The sequence below is a fragment of the Tubulanus polymorphus genome, chromosome 7, assembly GCF_964204645.1.
Source record: "Tubulanus polymorphus chromosome 7, tnTubPoly1.2, whole genome shotgun sequence".
NCBI lineage: Eukaryota > Metazoa > Nemertea > Palaeonemertea > Tubulaniformes > Tubulanidae > Tubulanus > Tubulanus polymorphus.
Window position 1 is genome coordinate 13,104,483 of NC_134031.1, and position 14,441 is coordinate 13,118,923.

Below are 14,441 nucleotides of genomic sequence, written 5' to 3' on the forward strand. Positions count from 1 at the left end.
GTACATCGAGTATAGCATTATATTAAATATTTTGGTATCCAAGTAAAGTTGTAGTAGTGCGTGGAGTTTAATGGTCAGCTATGGCCTCAGTCAAGGCATGTCCAGGGGAGGTACATGTGTTATTGGGCGACTTCTAGTTTGAAATGTTGTGTCTTGGAAATCATGGATTCATCTTATTCTTCCCAAATTCTTCTTCAGTCAAAAAGGTTGAAAGGAAAATTCAACCGTAAGCGACATCTTCGGGAAAAGAAAGATGATAGCGATGACAGTAGCGATGGGTAAGTGTTGAATATTGAATAGACACAATATTTCCCTTTACTACTTGAATAATGCAGTAATTCCACTTTTGGGTAGCTCACATTTTCCTATTGTGGATATTTACTGTGTTTGGTATGGAACTCTGAAGAGTGCAAGTTTTCATGTATCTGTGCTGGAGATATACGTACCTGGTTATTCTAAATCTATAATGGACTCAATACCGGATATCGACAAATTCAAGTTCTGGAATAATCGGTTGATGGCGCTAGTCAGAACTGGAAATTGGAACCTAAATCCACCATGTTCTAGTTCATTTGCAATAAGAATCTCACGCTTCAAGTTTTTAGTTAGCGATATTTTACTTACTATACATCGTCAAGCGTAATCCTTTAAGTTGATAATTTGTTGGATTCTATAAAACCTCACTTCAAACGCCAGAGATCGCTAAAAATGTCAAAACATTACCAAAGATCAAGAATTTAGTGATCACACTCGAAGCAGCTAACAGAAGTAAAGACTGGTGCCGGGTGCCATCACTTTGTTGTTGAGTTCAAGACTCTAAGGTGAATTTATTGCTGGCTACACTGATGAATATGAAATAATATTAAGAAATAGAATTGATTTAAGAAGGACTACAATCGTAGATCCATATAGAAATATGAAAAGTACCAGGACTCGAACCGACTTTCAAAATTGGGTCGTCAAGTGCTGCCACCATGTGATACATGGCAACCAGTCTTTACATCGTCAGTTGTCGCAAAATGTTTTTTGATAATTTTAGGACATTTATAGTGATTTCTAGCCTTTGCAGTGAGGTTTTATCATATCCAACTTAACGGTAGGATATCATATTTGAAGGATTAATCATGACGATACATAGTCAGTAAAAAACGCTAATTAAAAACTTGAAGCAAGAGATCTTCATTGCAAATGAACTAAAACATTTAGGTTCCAATTTCCGGTTATGACTAGCGCCATCAAACGAGTAATTCCAGAACTTGAATTTGTCGATATCAAGTATTGTCAAAATAGGTCTAACATTAGCTTCTTAATGGTTCCTTGACCCATATTTGATTTTCTGGTTGGTTTTCCACTTCATTGGGTGAAATGAGGAAGTGACGATATAGCAAATTGGGAATTAAGGAGTGAAATGTGTGGTTGTGCTCATTAACACCAGATTTCTCTTGATTGAAATACAGTAGAACTGGTGTAAGTCAGAGAGCTTTAAGTTGGAAAATCGGCAAAGTCGGCTGAAATTCCAAGGTCCCGATGTTTTCAGTTCATTTTCCTATCAAAATCTGCCTCAAAGTCGGATTCTGGAAATCGTAAATTCGGCTAAGTCAGCTAATGTTTCGAAAGTTTCACAACAATGCATTTTTAGCCCACTTGGGACTGTAGTCCAGAGAGGGCTATTGCGTTCACTTTTCGTCAGTCGTCCGTCGGTAAACGGAATCCAGTTATTTTGGGAAGTTTTGAAGACGCTTCAAGGGAATGTCTTGATATTGGGTTCATACATGTATCTACCCTAGAAATATCTTCAGCCCAAAATTTGGCCCGGTCAGATTCAAGATGGCCGACTGGCAGCCATTGTTGTTTGCCAAAATCAGCACTTTTTACACTTTTTTTAAGTTTTCAAGGGAAGTTTTGGAGACGCTTTAATCAATTATCCTGATCTTTCATGAATATTTGTATCTCCCAAGGGCCCATCAGCATGAGAAAAATTGGGTCCTGTGACCTTTTTTGTGCCAAAAAATGTCAATTTTGGCCTAAATTTTCAGTCATGTATCTTCCTAATGGTTTGCATTTTTTCATTGCAATTTATGGTGGGTATTTTATGAAAAGGGATCTTTAATGCATGTGACAGGTATTTTTTTGATCACACAATTGGTGGCCATCTTAGTGTCATCAGTACTCTTTCATAGGTGGATAAAGGTTTTTTGAAGTAAATAACAGCAGGTTTGAACTTATAGCCTTGATATTCAATTATTATTAGCACAGTCATATGATAAATCGCCTCACATGGAATTTGGGATCATCCACTTCTTTGTTCTTGTCACCAGGGAGAGTTAAATATTAAAAGATAAACAATTTGTCTACTTATATTGGTACCTATGCACATGTTGTAACTACAATCAATTGCAAGCTTGTAGCTCATGGCATGGTTTTGGTGAGTTTCAAGGTCATTGAGCTTTGTATATGGCCACCAGGGGGTTGAATAGTAGGATAACTTAGTATTTCCATATTGTATTTGTACCTATGCATATTTTGTAACTACAATCAATTGCAAACTAGTAGCTCTGGCATATTCTATGATTGTGGTGAGTTTCAAGTTATTGGTTTTTGTACATGGTCACCAGGGGGTGTTGTATAGTACAATTACTTAGTATTTCCATATTATATTGGTACCTAAGCATATTTTCTTACCGCAATCAATTACAAAGTGGTAGCTCATTGCATGTTCTATGAGCTTGGTGAGTTTCAAGGTATTTGTTATTTGTATATGGTCACACCAGGGGGCATTGGATAGTAGGATAACTTGGTATTTCCATATGGTTTGTTGAAATTAGTGGAAATAATTAATTACTAATTGATGCAAATAGATAGAGGGCGCCACTATATGGTTTCTTTGTAAAAAACATGTGTTGAGAAAAAAGAAGATGGTGGAAGAATAAAAAATCAGATTCTGTAAAAAAAACGATTTAGTTTTATGGTTTATTATGGATTAGTCAGAACATTAATTGGTCCCACCGAACCGGATTATAGAAGCAGAATGGCAGATGCTAACTCAGAAGATAAAAAACAGTTGTTAGACTTAGAAAAAACGCTAAGAAAACCGTAAGACTTAACTTCAACCGATCAAAAAATCGATTGTTAGACCAGGTACAAGAGGCAAAGTCAGTTAGAATCGAAATCACTCAAAAGAGGCCTGGACGATTTAGATGGAACGTTTATGGCGATATCAGAACTAACGACAGACCTTTCTGGGATCTACATTCAACTTGAAGAAGACAGTAAATCCAATAAATTAGAAGAATGGTTTCGATTAAATAGAAAAAGACTACTCCCAAGTATCAGGTACTGCAACAAAACTCTTATGCCAAAGAACTCCAGTCGTCGTGAACCATGAAGTACTGCTTGCACCGGCAACAATGAATCGAGAAGAAGCGGAGATATCTTCGTCTTCAATTCCCGCCCATCGACACTATGATATGACGAGAGATTTAAAACGTTTGCCATTACAGAAATATTATGGCGACCAGATACTGTATGAAGACTGGAAAGACTCCTTCTTAACGTTGATGAACAACCATGATCAGCAAAGAGAAAAATGTTACGACTCAAAAGCTGCCTGGAGGGAGAAACAAAAGATATAGTACGAGGATTAGATAACAGTGAAGCCGCCTACCAGACAGCTATGGATCGATTAGAACGGGAGTATGGAGGAAAACGCCGAATGACCGCGAAGCACCTGGAGGCGATTCGAGAAACGAAACCGATTCAGCCGAACAATACGAAAGAACTCTGAAAGTTTGTGAACCTGATAGAAACGCCATAGTAGCACTTAGTAATCACGACCATTACAAGGAACTCAGAGATGGCATGTTACATCAAACTGCGAAAAGTAAACTACCAAAATCGATGTTGATCAACGATAAACGTTGGATACGTGATTCCAATAAAGAAGATATCTTAACGAATTTGAGAGACTGGTTGATTGACGAATTCCGAATCCTATCAGAGACTACAGAAGATCTAGAAGGAATAAACAAAGTCTATGAAAGTCAAACTATCAACTCAAAAAACTGGCGTCATCAGAAAGCGTTTACTAAGAGCACTTTGTCATACGCCTCAACTTGTGTCAAGTGTAAACACTCTCACCGTTTATTTGAATGTTCGTCCTTCAAAGAAATGGAAGTAAATGATCGGTGGCAATTTGCAAAAGACCATCATCTCTGTTTCCGTTGTTTAAACTCGGGACACTCAGGAAAAGCATGCTTTTTTACTCGAAGGTGCAATGTTAACGGATGTAAAAGTAACCACAATGCTTTGCTTCATGACGAGTCTAGGTCGAATAGCTTTGAGCAGAACAAGCCGAGGATTAGAGAAGAATCGTCTACCGTCTCAGATCATCCGGAAACACTTCACGTCACGGAGGGGGATACCTCAGATTCCGTTCATTCGCTTAGTGACTCTCCTACTCCGAACATTTCGCTACATACGTTGCCGGTGATAGTGTCGAACGGCAAAGAAAAACTCGAAATTGTAGCTGTTTTAGATGACTGCAGTACGGCTTGCTATATATCAGAAGAGATCGCCATGAAGCTCCATCTCGAAGGTCAAATAAGCGAACTTAATGTCGGCACAATCGGATCGATGAAACAGACATTCAGTACTATGAACGTAAATTTCACTATCGGAAGCTTATTCGGTCGTTAAAGTAAGAATATCAACGCGTATACCGTTAAACGTGTGTCCGGATATCGTCCGGCGATTAATTGGAACGATTCGAAACAGAAATTCCGTCGCATGCAGGATATCCAATTCCCGGTCGTAAGAAATAATGCGAAAATCGAATTACTGATTTGTTTAGACGCAGCAGATTTACATAGATGTCTTGAAGAACGAGTTGGAGGAGAAAATCAGCCGATTGCGCGCCGAACACCTCTCGGTTGGACCGTTGTCGGAAAAACAAGCGATAAAACTGTAATCACGAAACATGCGTATGCATATTTTACCAGTTCTATGGATATTCAACTTACCGAACAGTTACGTCAGTTTTAGGACTAAGATTCGATTGGAATCCGAAAAGACGACAATAAACCATTATTCACTCCGGAGGAAAAGAAAGTGGTCGATCAGGTCGCGAAGTCTAGATGCTTCAAAGATAGTCGCTATGAAGTCGGAATTCCCTGGAAGGATAATGAACTCTCTTGCATAATCTCAAAAAATCATTTCAAAATCTTGAACGTGGGTACATCCGCAAAGTGCCGTCAACTGAAATTACTTCTTCCGAATGGTATTTGCGACACTTTCCAGTGGTTAAGTTACAGAGATCTACCTCCAAAGTGCGAATCGTATTCAACGCGGCTGCAAAGTACATCAGAAAATGTTTAAATGATGCGATCTATGCCGGTCTGAAGTTACATAATGAACTTATAGATGTGTTGATTCGTTTTCGTCGTTTTGCGGTCGCTCTTGTCGGAGACATCAGCGAGATGTTTCTCCAAGTTGGTATTCGCGAAGAGGAACGTCCGTTTCACCGTTTCTTGTGGCGAAACATGGACATTACGAAAGAGCCAGAGGTGTATGAGTTTTTGCGTTTAACCTTCGGTAACACCTCGTCTCTATACTTAGCACAGGACATCGTTCAGTATCACGCGAAGTCCCATAAAGAGGATTTTCCGCTTGCGTTGGAAGCAGTTGAAAATGCAATATACATGGACGATACGTTAGAATCCGTTACATCGAGCAAAATCAGAATTAAATTGCGCCGCTAATTATCGGACCTATTTGAATCTACGGGATTCAAAATTCATAAATTTTGTAGTAATGACGTGGATGTTCTCATCGATGTTCAGGAATGCGACCGGGCTGCGGACATAAGTTTAGCAGAGGGAATCTTACCAGTCATGAAAACTCTTGGAATTGTCTGGTGAGCGAACACCGACACGTTTACTTTCAACATTGAGCCACCCAGTGATGTCGCCATGACGAAACGTGCCGTTTTAAGCAAGGTAGCTACGATATTTGATCCGTTACAGATTCTAGCACCCGTTACCGTCCGCGCAAAAATGCTGTTGCAGCAGTCCTGGTTACTAGGACTTGAATGGGACCAGCCATTCCCTGAAGAGTTGGCTGCCGAGTGGAAAAGCTGGTTTCGTGAACTCATCGATGTAAAAGATGTGACCTTGCCAAGATGGCTTGGGCTTAGTTTGTCTAATAGGGTGACATTACACACGTTCGGTGATGCATCAATGTCAGCCTACGCTGCCGTTAGTTATTCTTGTTGTGAGACAGCAGAAGGAGTAAAAGTCACAATGATTGCCGCGAAAAACCCGCGTATCGCCAACCCATGCATTGTCGATTCTGAGATTGGAACTACTCGCCGCTCTTATTGGGAAAATGTACTGTTTTGGATTCGAGGTGAAAGTCGTAAGTACAAACCATTCGTTGCGCACCGAGTTGGTGAAATTCAGGAAACGACTAACCCAGATCAGTGGCGACACGTGCCCACTGAGGTCAACCCCGCTGATTTAGCTACCCGTGGTATGACCGTTCAGGATATTGTATCAAATAAGACGTGGTTGTATGGACCGGAATTCTTATTAGCGGAACCGTCCGAATGGCCAAAATGCGAACTATCACCGGTGTCGACTGCGGATTTGGAAATCCGTAAAGATAAAATAGTGTGCGTGATTGCTGTTGCAGAACCGTGGTTAGATCCGAATCGTTACTCCGATTTAGTGAAGTTGAAACGTGTAACTGCTTGGTGTCTTCGATATGCGCATATCTTAAAAGTGCGAGCGTCGTTATGTTGTCGTGGTAACCGTCATTCCATGTTGAAGGTTGCTGAAACCGATTGTAAAAAATGCGTCGAATTGAAAAAGTCAATTCAAAAATTGCCGTTGCATCATTTACTTGTCTCGAGTTGCACTTGAGTGCTGCCTTCGACACCGTAGATCATGAGGTCCTGTTAGATCGTATGCGTTACTATCTTGGTATAGGTGGTTCAGCCTTGGATTGGTTCCGCTCCTACCTTTCTGACCGAATTCTTCAAGTCCAGATAAATGGTGTTAACTCTGAACCTCATAATGTACACTTTGGAGTACCGCAGGGCTCAGTACTTGGCCCTCTACTTTTTCTCGTATATGTTCTGCCCTTAGGGCAGTTAATACAATCGCACAATATCAATAGGCATGGCTTTGCTGATGATAAGCAGGTGTACAAATTAATAACATCAATTCGTGATTCGGGTGCTGTAACATCACAACTTGCAAAGGTGGAATTGTGTCTTGCGGCTGTGTACAATTGGTACACTGCAAACTTCCTGAAGGCCAATGCCACTAAAACTGAGGTTTTATTGTTGGGAACCAGCCATAGGCTTAAGTTAGTTTCCATAGATCATCTGACAGTTGCTGGCACTCGCGTTGCTCTTAGTACTAAATCTGTGCGGAATCTTGGTGTCATATTTAACTGTGAGCTCTCTATGAGAGATCATGTTCAATTACTATTAAGGAGTGGATACTTCCACAGAGACTGGAGAATTGTGCAGCACGACTTGTTTGTCTCGTATCGAAGTATGATCACATAACACCAGTTCTTAAAGACCTTCATTGGCTGCCAGTCAAAGCAAGAATTGAGTTCAAAATTCTTCTAATTACATTTAAAGCATTAACAGGATGTGCACCAGTTTACATCAGTGAACTCATTCAGTTTTATGCTCCTGTGCGTCAACTACGTTCATCTTCACACCACAGAAACTTTCTGAACCAACATTTCACCTTTCTAATTTTGGTGGTAGAGTTTTTTCGCGGATTGCTCCTAGACTTTGGAATAACTATATCGACCCTCCACATGCTGTGTTAAATATGTCACAACCTCAGTTCAAAACGTTCATTAAAACTAAACTGTTCTGTGCTTACTTCAACTCGTAATCCACCCGGAGGAGCGCATTTGAACTTTATTACTATGGAAAACTGCGCTATATAAATGACTATTATTATTATTATTATTACTATTATTATTGTCTCGGAGTTAAACGCTGCCGAAAATTTGTGGATTCGAAAAGCACAACGTGATGTGTTCAGTCAGGAAATAAGCAACTTGGAAAAGTTCAAATCCGTAGCGACGAGCAGTAAAATATTGAAGTTGAATCCGAAAAATTGATGAAAATGGCGTCTTACGTGCGAATGGTCGATTAGTGCATGCGGATTATTTCCCTCGCGATGCACGTGAACTGATCATCCTCCCACGTCATAAGCAAATAAATCGTTTGTTCATTGCGTTATATCATCGTGATCTCAAACATAATGGAGGCGTTAATCACGTTTTATCGAATTTGAATTTGAGATTCTGGATCGTTCATGGACGCGAAGCTGTAAAGGAATACGAGAACAAGCCTAGTCGATTTAAGCTTAAACGTGCGAAAGGAGCAAAGCAGATTATGGCTCCTATTCTGAAAATCCGAACGGATGCCGTTTCGTGAAGCGCGTTTACTCATTGCGGTGTGGACTATGGTGGACCATATTACACCAAACAAGATCGCGGAAGGATCCAGACGAAACGTTATATGTGTTTATTTACTTGTCTCGCTACTCGAGCGGTACATATCGAAATGACTTGGTCTTTAGACGCAGATTCGTTGTTAGAGGCCTTTTCGCGAATGACGTACCAATTTCGTCGCCGCCGAAAGAGAATTGCGAGAATTAATTGCGTCGTTCGATCAGAAAAAAATTGCTAGTAAACTTGCGGACAAAGGGATTCAATGGAAACTCAATCCGCCAGGCGCGCCTCATTTGTTCGAAGCCATGAATAAAAGTGCGAAACGTGCCGTCAGTGGTATATTAGTAAAAAGTGACGTCTGCGTCGTAAATGGAATAACGTCGAAACGGATTTTAAAATGGGCAATGTGGTCGTCCGTATAGACAAGAATACTCCACGTGGTCAATGGCCATTGGGTAGAGTTACCGAAATCTATCCCGGTAGCGATGGTCATGTTCGTGTCATTAGAGTGAAAATCGGTTCCAAGGACTATGTTCGCCCGATATCAAGATTATATGTTATCGTTCTACGTGTATTATAGAGACTTTTCATATTGTCTTTAATCCATTATTCGATTTGTCGACTCAGTATTTGTAAGGTTCCTCCTTCCAGGAGGGGGAAATGGTTAGTTGAAATTAGTGGAAATAATTAATTACTAATTGGTGCATATAGTTAGAGGGCGCCACTATATGGTTTCTGTGTAAAAAACACGTGTTGAGAAAAAAGAAGGTGGAAGAATAAAATATCAGATTCTGTAAAAAAACGATTTAGTTTTATAGTTTATTACCGATTAGTCACCATATTATATTGGTACCTGTACATATTTTGTAACTGCAATCGACAGGTTGTAGCTCTTGGCATATTCTAGAATTGTGGTGAGTTTCAAGGTCATTGAGTTCTTTCTATGGTCACCAGGGGGCATTAAATATTGAAACTGTTAGAATGTTGAGCATATGAAACCTTTTCCCAAGTTAGCATGGTGTCCCTGGACCCCTAGTTCAATCTCTTAGTCTGTCGGCTAATCTCATTTTTTCAAAAAGATCGTCACTGGTGGGCAGCATCTATCATATACTGATAGATCAATTTTTCTGTCCACCGACACATGTTAAGCACATCTTTACAATAGCAGTCGGTTATAGAATAGAGTATTGACCCATGTCACTCAGTAGTTAGGGTTTAGGGGCTTAAATATGTAGTTAACTTGAATTTTTTTTAGAAAACCCCCAGACTCCGAATAACTCATAATTGGAATTTTCTGTGAAGTCGGACATTTTTCCGTTGTCCCAACGTGTCCAACTTATGCTAGTTCTACGTAACATATTTTGTTACCAGAATTAACTGAAAAACAACTCAATTCTAAAGTTGTAGTCTCTGATAAGTTCTATGATTGTGGTGAGCTTAGCTCACTAGTTTTGCTTTTTTTCACCAGGAGGCATTGAATTTTGAAATTATCAGCTTGTCAATCATTTCACCATGGTGTCCCTGAAATCACAGGTTAATATCTTATTTTGGTCTCAATTTAGTGAAACTACTGTGATCTATAAAAAAGGAGGTCGACTGCAGAAAGTGATTAAACAAGAGGACAAAACCTCTGAATCAGAGGATGAGTATGAACGTCAAGAAAAAAAACGCATTGAAGATTTGAAAGAACGTGATGAATTTGCTACAAGAATTAAAGAGCGAGATAAAGAAAAGACTCGAAATATTGTAGAAAAATCTGATAAAAAGGTAAGATGAAATTCAACAAATTGCTTATTAGGGTTTTTGCTACTTCGCAGAAACCCTCTTGTTATTCTCGTGATTATTACTTTTCCACTTTCCAGCCAAATTTTTTTCATAAAATGTATCTCCTTTCAGATGCGACTACTAACAGCTTATTAATGTAATTTTCAATTCTGACAGAAATATAACTTAGTGTCTGACCGTTTCAAATTTGAGTATAGTAATTTATTATGAATTAATGCGTAATAACTGGGTCTAAACAGCGACAAGAATGTTGCAAAGAATCCCTTGATGAAAGTACATCCTAAAAAGCCTACAAATTACTGGATGACCTTGAGCATCAAATTAAACTGTAAATCATGGATTCGGGCTTACATCAGTCCGGAATTGAATAGACCCGATGGAATAGACCCGATAGCGCAGCGGGTATTGCGTTAGTCTGACGTAGATGCATGGATCAAAGCTGAAGCATACTTTTTTCTGTTTGATTTGTATCGGCTTAACCCTTTCAGTGTGTCTACACCGCAGTGCGGTGTATAAATCAGTGAAAGATTTTGCTAGTACACTGCACTGTGGTGTATTGATGTAATTAGTAATTAGTAAGTTTCTCTCTTGTAAAGTGGCAACACCTAGGGTGGAATTTTCAAAAATTTTCAAATTATCTCCAGCACTATATGGTATTAATTAGTCAGCACTGAAAGGGTTTATAGAGATTTTATTTATAGTTTTCAATAGTGTTCGTTGTACGTACACTTATCACTAAACACGGACACTTAATAGGGACTTTCTTACAGCCAGGAGATCTATTGTAATTGGGTAATTCTCAACATGATAGATATCGTTGCAACGTTCTATTTATCCAAACCCCATCCCCGCTTGCCAGGGACCCAGTATTGCCCCCCTCCCCCCGAACTCGCTTCCACCAGCCCCCGGCCTCACAATGCGTGATTTCATTACTGGCACTTTTGCGCATGATGTCATACATCGATTTGCGAAATACTTTCTTGTTTGGACAAATGTTTGCTGATTGGTTAGGGAATGGCTTTAGCTTAGTGAGTTTGAATCCCTTGACGGGTGGAGATGAGTATTTATTGAGTTTACGTGGTTAAGTTTGGTTTCAAAGCTTGTGTAGTGTTCAATACGCTCAATATCAGTGCTTCATCTAGCCAAAAATAGAAGGGCGGTCCGCCCCGCCCCCGAAAATAGCCGCCCTTGTGCCCTTCAGATGTGTCCCATGCTCGCCCTTGTGCCCTCATCACTTGCCGTAGGTCCGCCATCCTGCCCTTGTCAGTCACGAGTAATGAGTCAGGGCTTTCAAAATAAGCCGACGCATCCGACTGTTAGTAAGTTTCCTGCGACGGCTATGAAATATCTCGTATGATATCAACGATAGTAGCTCATGTGATCAGTGGTTATATTCAAATGTTCTGCAGTCAGTGTGCATCGTGTGAAAACGTGCCTCAGACGCGTGGCCTAGTTTAAGTTTCCAGGAAATTGGCTGACTTCCAAACCACTACCAATCATTCTAGCGACTGCCGTTGTAAAGCTGGTAGTGTATATTCGATGTATTGTTTCGTTTTGAACACATCGTGATGCTCTGGATCTTTTTATCTAGACTATTAGACAATTTTTTTTTTTATACAAGGTGACAAACTTTGTTCGGTGAACTCACAGAGAGACTCGCACAGACAATTAGTTTGAGTAGCCTAATAGCAATAATGTGTTCTTAAGCTGGCTGCTTACCAATTATCAACAGTTACTTGCCAATCACTAACACTATCAATTTAAATCAATTAATTTGATATTTCTAAGATTAAAAATATGCAATTTCATGTAGGCCTATACACTATTGCTGGCTCTTTTTCGCTGTATTTGCTACTTGAGATTGCTTTTTTCTGCAATTTTTTTGTCTGCAACTGGTTTTCCAAATCATTTTGAAAGCCCTTTCTAGATTAACTTTTGTTCATTGACAGGCATAGGTGTAAGGATGTACTGTGGTCAAGTGTGTCACTCATGGCATAATCAGATTTAAACATAGTTTCTAGTCCTCAATCGTAGTAGGGGGTACCTCGATTCTATGCAATAGGGAACATTGCAGTTTGCCCCTAAAACAGACGTGAGTGCGTTATTATGTGCCCTTGCTCCAATGGAATCAGGCAAAAAAATGCCCTTATTTGAAATCAGCACCCTGCCCTTTTTTAATGCTAGATGAAGCACTGAATATGCCGATTATGATTATTTCATGCAAGTGCCACCAGTAGACTATGAAAGCACCATACCTTCAGTACCTTCAAAGCCATTTTGACTAATCTTGGTACAGTATTTTCTACGTAATAGCCCTTATGGCTCCACATATCCAGATTATGTGTTGACCATTAGGTTGCGCTTCTTCGAAATAGCCCTATGTCATTAACTGATGAGAATGATTTCAATGAAATCTTTGTACGCTTCCCAGTATGACATATGAACCAGTTATGCGGAAACCCGTTATCGCTGCTATGCAGCTATATTTTTTCTGTTTGTAAATGATACCTGGTATTCAGCAGAATCTAACAAATTTATGACAGGGGAGAACAAGTCAAGTCTCCTGTGTATATATCCGTAGCTTTAGTCATTTTTCACACCTGACAATTGTCATGCTTGAGAGAGTCCTTAATGTTGTGTCTTTGAATTTAATTTTCGATGAATAAAATTCGCTTTTAACCCTTTCAGTGCATCTTCACCGCAGTGTGGTGTATAAATCAGTGATAGATTTTGCTAATACACCGCACTGCAGTGTATTGATGTTATTAGTAATAATTGATTATCCTTATCTTGAAAAATGGCAGAGCCTGTCAAACATAGTGAAATACTAGTAACTAACGATACACCGTGCCGCAGTGTAGACACACTATATCGGTATTCCCGTCAAAAAATGTTCCCTGTACTGACATGATAGCCAAGTTGCTTTAGACGACTGGCACGCGCCATAAACGACTTTCAGAGTAAGCCCACCACCAGCTGGCGCCACCTACAATCTTTGTTATACGGCGCATTGAAGATGCATCATTTGTCATCTTTGACTGGTTAAATCCACCGATTATTTTTACTCGGTTTCCATCCAAACAGGAAAATTCATTTAATCTGGAGATGGAGGGCGTACGTTGATTTTAAGAACAAATTCGGAAGCTAGATCGTACTATTCGAGGTGAGAGCGTTCCTTTTGGTCGGTCTTTATTCTAGCTAATTTTTCAGTAGGCCATTGGCATCCATCTTCCGTATTTTGTTGCTGGCAATTTATAATAATAATAATGATAATAATCATAATAATAATAATAATAGTAATAAGTGATGATAATGATCATTAGTGCTTATCGAAACCAATAATCTAAGCGCTTATAGATTTTTTAGGCCTATTGTATACCACGTTGCGGTCAGAGTTTTCCACACGAAGGTCAGTCTGGGCCCTGTTGACCGACAGGCCAGTTCACCTGCGGGTTGATGAGTGGACATTGAAGGCGGACCGGGATCTGACTCAAGAAGAGTCTTCTTAGATCCCGGTCCCAGAAGGGTCTCAGAGGTCAGTCCGGGCCCAGTCGTGTTGCGGCCCCGGCCCCTTATTAAGACGTGGTCTAGAGGGTACGTTTCTTCAGGGGACTCCTCTTCCTCCGAGGGCCATAGGTCCCAAAGGTACAACTAAGCACTATGGCCGCAAGGCTCCTTCCCGACTTGGCCGTTCCTGATAATGGTCACATAGTTTGGGATCCAATTCAATTCAAAATTTATTCAGTTATAAATCATTTAAATGATTGAGACTTAACAGAATATAAACTTAATACAAATGTGAGTAAAAGGTTACAAAAGAGGTTCCATGAGCTCCCAGGTTCAAAGAGCTGGAGGGAGTATCATGCCCCTCAGGTAGGGTTCAGAATCATGGGCATGGATCACATGTCATGTTCTTGATCTCGATCATCGGCCAGGATCCCAGCGCTCAACCAAGGGATCCTTCCCTAGCCTCTCCCCCACTGCCCTCAATCGGGGCAATGCGAGGCAGGGTTGATTCACAAGTTTGTGAATTTTGAGAGGCGGAGTTGAATTCGCTCAGGGCTCAAATCCTGCAGGGAGTGTCCCTGCCTCCGAAGAGGAGGATGAGGAGCAGGGGTATTGATTGTCGATAGGCAACAATTTCGATAACATACCCTCCAAGAATAGAGAAAACT

The 14,441-nt window shown here is 40.1% G+C and overlaps 1 protein-coding gene across 3 annotated transcripts in view; it reads left to right on the forward strand.

Annotated features, from left to right (window-relative positions):
• The window catches only part of LOC141909360 (pre-mRNA-splicing factor ATP-dependent RNA helicase DHX16-like), a 415,810-nt gene that overhangs the window by 9,385 nt on the left and 391,984 nt on the right, over window positions 1–14,441 (forward strand). For 2 of the 3 annotated variants that reach the window (XM_074799799.1, XM_074799800.1), the window contains exons 4-5: window positions 199–278; window positions 10,044–10,248. In XM_074799799.1, the coding sequence (XP_074655900.1) occupies window positions 199–278; window positions 10,044–10,248 (285 nt within the window). Of the gene's footprint in view, window positions 1–64; window positions 111–198; window positions 279–10,043; window positions 10,249–14,441 lie in introns of those variants that run through there. The other variant, XM_074799801.1, reaches the window with a different exon arrangement.